At 32.6% G+C, this 6,677-nt stretch overlaps 1 protein-coding gene across 1 annotated transcript; it reads right to left on the bottom strand.

Annotated features, from left to right (window-relative positions):
- Nucleotides 1–243: 243 nt before the first annotated feature.
- Nucleotides 244–4,508, bottom strand: LOC145576397 (chalcone synthase). The gene is made up of 2 exons (XM_081634197.1): nt 4,279–4,508; nt 244–1,427 (listed from the first exon to the last, which is right to left on the bottom strand). The coding sequence occupies exons 1-2, from the start codon at nt 4,457–4,459 to the stop codon at nt 430–432; spliced, it is 1,179 nt and encodes a 392-aa protein (XP_081490323.1). The 5' UTR covers nt 4,460–4,508; the 3' UTR covers nt 244–429.
- Nucleotides 4,509–6,677: the final 2,169 nt, after the last annotated feature.

Genomic DNA, 6,677 nt, shown 5'->3' on the forward strand with positions numbered 1-6,677 from the left:
TAATAAACAATTATACAAACATGAAACATGCATAGGGCAATAAGAACATCGGCAATAGTTATTCTCAAAGGGCTAATTATACTGCATTGAAATCCCAGTTATCATAAGGTTGATATAGTTTTCATTACATTCATATAAAAATATAAAATCAATAATCAAAATAAATTTTTTCTTGTTTTTTTTTTAAAAAAAAAAAACAATAGAATTTAACAAATTTTTCTTACGTTTTAGGTCTTATGGAGTACAAAGCTATGGGAAACAACATAAAACGACAATAGTTATTACATTCTATTTGTAGAAATAATATAAGGAACTAATACTTTGCTCCAAGTTGAAACTAGTAATGTAATGAACTTCACCTCAATTCTTGCTCCACAACAAATTTTCTTTCTTACATATTTTTCTTGGCTCCTCCATACACCAAATAAATTAACAGTTCAAAGGAACACTGTGGAGCACAACCGTCTCGACAGTAAGTCCAGGCCCGAACCCGAATAAAACACCCCAATCGAGCCCATCGCCGGTGGTTGCCTTCCCTTCCTTCATAGACTTCTTCCTCATCTCATCCAGGATAAAGAGTACACAAGCACTAGACATGTTACCAAATTCACTTAGCACATTACGGGTTGCGGTGAGCTTCTCTTCTTTGAGGCCCAATTTGGCCTCAACCTGGTCCAATATTGCAGGCCCACCAGGGTGCGCAATCCAAAAGAGGGAGTTCCAATCACTAATCCCAAGAGGGGTAAAGGCCTCCTCAAGGGCCTTGTTAATGTTCTTAGAAATAAGCCCAGGAACATCTTTTAGTAAGTGAAAAGTCAGGCCCACTTCTCGCAAGTGCCCGTCGATTGCACCCTCGGAGTCCGGTAATATAGTTTGGGCGGCCCAAACCATTTTAAATAAAGGCCTTTCAATGGACTCATCTGGATCAGCACCAACGATCAATGCTCCGGCCCCATCCCCAAATAGGGCCTGGCCCACCATGGAGTCCAAGTGGGTCTCAGTGGGCCCACGGAAACAAATCGCGGTAATCTCAGAACAAACCACCAAGACGCGAGCTCCACGGTTGTTCTCGGCTAGGTCCTTTGCGAGGCGGAGGACAGTTCCGCCCGCAAAGCAACCTTGTTGGTAGAGCATAAAGCGACGAACAGAGGGTCGTAGGCCAAGAAGTTTAGTGAGTTGATAGTCGGCCCCAGGCATGTCAACACCAGAGGTGGTGCACATTATGACATGGGTGATCTTAGACTTAGGCTGACCCCATTCCTTGATGGCCTTGACTGCCGCCTCTTTGCCGAGCCTAGGAACCTCAGATACCACAATGTCTTGGCGAGTATCCAAGGAAGATCCCATGTAAGTAACCATGTTAGGATTTTCCTTGAGGAATTCTTCTGTCAAGTGCATGTAACGTTTTTTAATCATGGACTTGTCACCTGTATAATTTCAAAATGTTGTTAAGAATAATGAACATAATACGAGTAATTACTATGATTAATAAAAACAAAATTAAAAAACCATGTGATTTAATTTATAGGATGTGGACATGTATTCAACTACTTCGTACAAATGTATGTCATTAGTAATATAGTAGCAAAACAAGTTATGTTATTCAGTAGTAGCTAGTGTATGTGTAATGTGTTAAGTTTGAGAAAAGGGCACATTAATAATAATAGTGAAGGTCCCATTCCCTTCCGCATACATTCAAGAAGATAGTATCAAACTACTAGTCTTGACTAAGTTAATCCGTAAGGGATACTAGGTAGCTTAGTGTGGCAATTCATTTTACCTTAAAAAAATTATTATTATTACTACTACTCATTTATAGTAAATATCTACCTTTAGTAAGTTTTTTTTTTTTTTTTTTTTTTTTTTGGTAATTTTTTTTTTAACTATTGGTTAGGTACCACCTAAATACACACTAGCACATTACCTTCTGAACTCCAATTGAAACGTCAGATCACAACAAGACTTCAAGCTAAGCATTGAAAGCGTAGTAATGGGTTGCTCTTTTTGTCATCAGTACGTGACTTAATATGGTGGAACACAAAAATATCTTGGGTGTGTATGTAAAAAGAGCATACAAAAAACATTCTTCAACTACCTACTTCAAACATATATAATTTTGCAACTAGTAATGAAATAAAATCTTTACTTCTCAATTACAGATTTTAGCAATCAATATTTAACATTTGAACCTCTCACTCCTTTCTCAAAATTAATCATATGCCAATGTTATACTTCGTATATATATGTCTAATTAGGTTATTTAAGTTTAACAACTATCTAATATAGAAAATTTACTTGGACATGGCCATGACCTCATTACACATGGAAGGTCCATGCCCATCTAAAGACTAACATACCCATGAATTAGATTTTTATAATATTCCCTAAAAAAAAGGACTTGATTAGTTTAATATAATTAATCTACTATTAATATAATTAAAGAACCTATAACTTTTGAGTTAAGCACATAATTAGATACTCAATTCTTTAAAATTTCACCTTTTAGGTACTCAATTCTTTTTACTTTGCTTTTGGGTACTGAGTTAAGAATTCAAGCCAAAAAAAATTAAATCAGCCAAAGAATTGAGTACCTTGGATTAAAGAATTTAGTACCCTTGGTTAAGTATGTGGGCCCCACCCGATTAAAAAATTAATATTTAAAAAAAAAAAAAAAAAAAAAAAAAACATGCTCAATTGCTCATCTCTCTCTTTCATACAAGGTGGAAATTTAACGAGTAATTATTTCATTATGTTTGTAATTTTTACCCCATTTCAATCCCTAATTTCGTTCTCTATTTTCTAGGGGTTTTTAAGTTTGAGTGGAGTATATGTGATGCGAATTAAATTCGTTAAGCTCTTCTAGTTTTTAGAAATGTACTCCGTATTTCACTTTTTATACAACTTTTTCCATTGCTTGCCCTTTATCTATCCCCTGCTATGAGCATATCTGTCTCCTCAGTCCTCAATACTATCAGGTTCAATAATCACATAACTTTGAGTCATATTTCTTCCTGATCACTTCAAAGACTTGGAAAATACTATATTCTAATCAATTTAATTGCCAGTTTCATTGAAGATACGCCCCCCCTCCACACACTAAGCTGAAGCATATAAAAAATTATATCTAGCTTCAATGTTCCTGTCTTCAATCCAGTGTTCTTTCTTATTCACCGTATTTTAACATCTTAACAGAAGAAGGGGTCCAAGGACAAAAAAACCCCAAAATTCGAAAACCCTATGTCGCAAATTACATCATCAAATGGGCAAAAAATCTAAAATTTATATCAAATTCACAACATAAATGATGAGAAATTGAGCTTACCTCAAAAAAATGGCGGTTTTGGTGTCGTTTTCACCAGATTCGAGCACAAAGAAAGCTTTGTTCTTCGAGAATGAAGTGCGCAGCAAAGTTCCAGAAGAGCATGTTTTTTTTTTTTTTTTTTTTTTTTTTAATTATTAATTTTTTAATCGGATGGGGCCCACATACTTAACTAAGGGTACTAAATTCTTTAACCCAAGGTACTCAATTCTTTGGCTGATTTAATTTTTTTGGCTTGAATCTTAACTCGGTACCCAAAAGCAAAGTAAAAAGAATTGAGTACCTAAAAGGTGAAATTTTAAAGAATTGAGTACCTAATTGTGTGCTTAACTCATAACTTTTATATGTTTTCCTAAATTATACTCTTCCACTTAAAAATTAAGACATAGATATTAGGTACGGAGTACCACTTATATTTATGTGTTGTCTTATAAAACCTTAATAATATAAAGTATAGACAAAAACTCGTAGAAATAAGCATTTTACATAAGCTCTAAACTATAAATAATATGATTAATTAATGATTGCATAAAAGAAACTAATATTGGAGCTACAAGTTCAAGTAAAAAGATATGACACTTTGAAATTAATAATAGTATAATAATTTGACTTAAGTTACTTCAGTTTTGTTATATTTACCTTATTTTCATCAAACTAACTATGTTTTGAGATTTAAGCTTTTTACTTGTTACTTGAGGAAGAAAAGGTTAGAAAAACATGCAAGTAAATCATACTAGCCACGCAAATATATAAATGGCATCATGCATGAATGTACATACATTTTTTTTTTTTTTTTTTTGTTAGAAAAACTACAAACATACATCTTTACCTGTTACTACTGCATTACATCAATATAATAATTATATTGCATTATCAAATATCATAAGATATATATAGCCAATCAATGCAAACACATAATAAACAAATTAATTAAGTGTATAAAAATAAAGAATACGTACACATGCGCTTAAACTTTTCCTTCAGCTCAGTCATATGCTCGCTCTTGGTAACCCGAAAATAATAATCCGGGAAATCGGATTGATAAACACAATTAGGTGGTGTTGCAGTACCAATTGCCAAGATTGTTGCTGGCCCATCTGCTCTTTGAGCTTTGCGAATTTCCTCTAATGAACTTGTCATTTTTTTTTAGAAAGATGTTACTCACAAAATTATTAAATAAAATAGGAAAGTATTTTTATATTTTGTAGTAATATTGTAGAAGTTGTAGGATGAATAATGAAATCGTAACGTAGGACTTTATACGAGTGAAAAGAGTTTTGGTAGGTTGCATGGAAGGGCAGTTAGTGTCCACGTGTTTGTTCCCTTTGTGGTTAGATATTTTGCCACATCTATTCACTCTAACATCAACCTAAATTTAATTATTGTGTTATTTTCACTATTCATATTATTTTATTTTATAATTATAATATATATATTTCTTCTAGGACGATTTCTGCAATTAGATTAGCAGAAATTGCGACCTTGTTTTCCTTTCAAGCTGCACTACTTCAGTCACTCCATATTATGTATCAAGATTGTGATCTTGGTAAAATACAAATTTTATAAATTATTCAGTAATTATTCTTTGGATAAAGTCAATAAGTATAAATATTTTTTCCCACAAATTTTTATATATTGCTGGCCACATTGTGTGGCCGGGATTACTTATAATAGTTACTTATTTTGGGGTACTCGTTTGGTTAGGGGTTACTTAAAGGGGACCCTTATTCAGGAGTCGTTACTTATTCAAGAAATAGTATCGGTCAGGGGTTACTCTCGCATGAAAATCGCATTAACCGACTGAGTAAATTTAGAATAAGTAACTCTTGACTGACTGAGTAACCCCGGCGTAAACGCGTTAACCAACTAAGTAACCCTAGAATAAGTAACCCTTAAACGATTGAGTAACTCCTAAATAAATAATCCCTATATGTAACTACTAAAAGCACTTTTTTATTATTATTATTTTACATTTACTCTTTCTTTTTTTTTTTTTTTTTTGACGGAGAAGTATAAATATCCTTTTATTGATGAAAATTAAATAAATTAATGATCATATATATTATACATTATATGAATTGAATAATATGCATGAGTAGGATATTTGTGCCAGAAAAGTGTTAAACCATAATATATTGTCTTTTTGTTCCACATATTTCTTCTCACTTGGTGTACAGCGGTAGAGCCACATAATAGCAACAAGTCAACAACAACAACTAAAAGCTACTTGTATAAAAGCAAGTAAGACTGTAAGTTTCAATTTAGTACCACAAGTTAAGTTTAGTGAAAATAAATCATGAGTAGAAAAAAATTATTACAGTGTAATAATAATTTAAATTACATTTAGAAAACTTAGTTACAAAAGGCCGAGGGTACTTGTAATTACTAAGTATTTTTTGAGGTGAGAACAGACAGTACTAGTAGGTAATTACAGTATAAAAACATCTCACAGCATATATAGGGGGTCAAATTTTGATCAATATTTTTTTAATTATTATTTTCTAAAAAAATTTGCCAAAAATTACTATTTAAAAGACTAGTTTTGACTTTTGAGAACAATAGCTTCTTAATTTTTATTTGGAAATTTTGACAATCACCACCTTCTGTTATGTCCATTTTAGCAATTACCACCTTCTATTTTTTTTTTTTTTTGAAAATTACCACCTTCTATTTTCAAAAACACCAAAAGTTACCACCTTTTTGCCCCCCAACTAGCACGTGACGTCATTTTGGGCCAATTCTTTCCCTTCCCTCCCTATTTCCCTCACATTTCTCATTCCTATTTGGATTCTCATCTCCCCTTTCACTTTTTTCCCCCAAACCACCAATAATTTTCCGTCAATTTTGATTTGGAGGAGTGAATTGAAGAGTTTCTGAATTTTTGGGGGAAAATAAGTGAATGAGAAGGTAAGAATCGAGTTATGGAAGAGAAATGGGAGAGAAATAAGGAGAAAAGGGAAAGAATGAGTCCAAAATGATGTCACATGGTAGTTGGAAGGCAAGAAGGTGGTAACTTTTGATGTTTTTGAAAATAGAAGGTGGTAATTTTCAAAAAGAAAAATAGAAGGTGGTAATTGCTAAAATGGACATAACAGAAGGTGGTAATTGTCAAAATTTCCTTTTTTTTTTATTGAAAATTTAACACAAAAACACAAAAGATTTGAGTAGCACCCATCTGTTCATGTTTTTAGACTAGAATCTTCACTATTGGGCAATGACATTCAAATTCTCTAAATCCCTTGAATTTATAAAACCCTAATTTTAATTTTTGACAAATAAGAGCTCAAACTCCCAGATTCAATTGAAAAAATAAATTATTTTTGCTGATTTTATAACTTATTTTTTTATTGGTCTCTTT

The sequence above is a fragment of the Chenopodium album genome, chromosome 1 (assembly GCF_948465745.1).
Source record: "Chenopodium album chromosome 1, dcCheAlbu1.1, whole genome shotgun sequence".
Taxonomy (NCBI): domain Eukaryota; kingdom Viridiplantae; phylum Streptophyta; class Magnoliopsida; order Caryophyllales; family Amaranthaceae; genus Chenopodium; species Chenopodium album.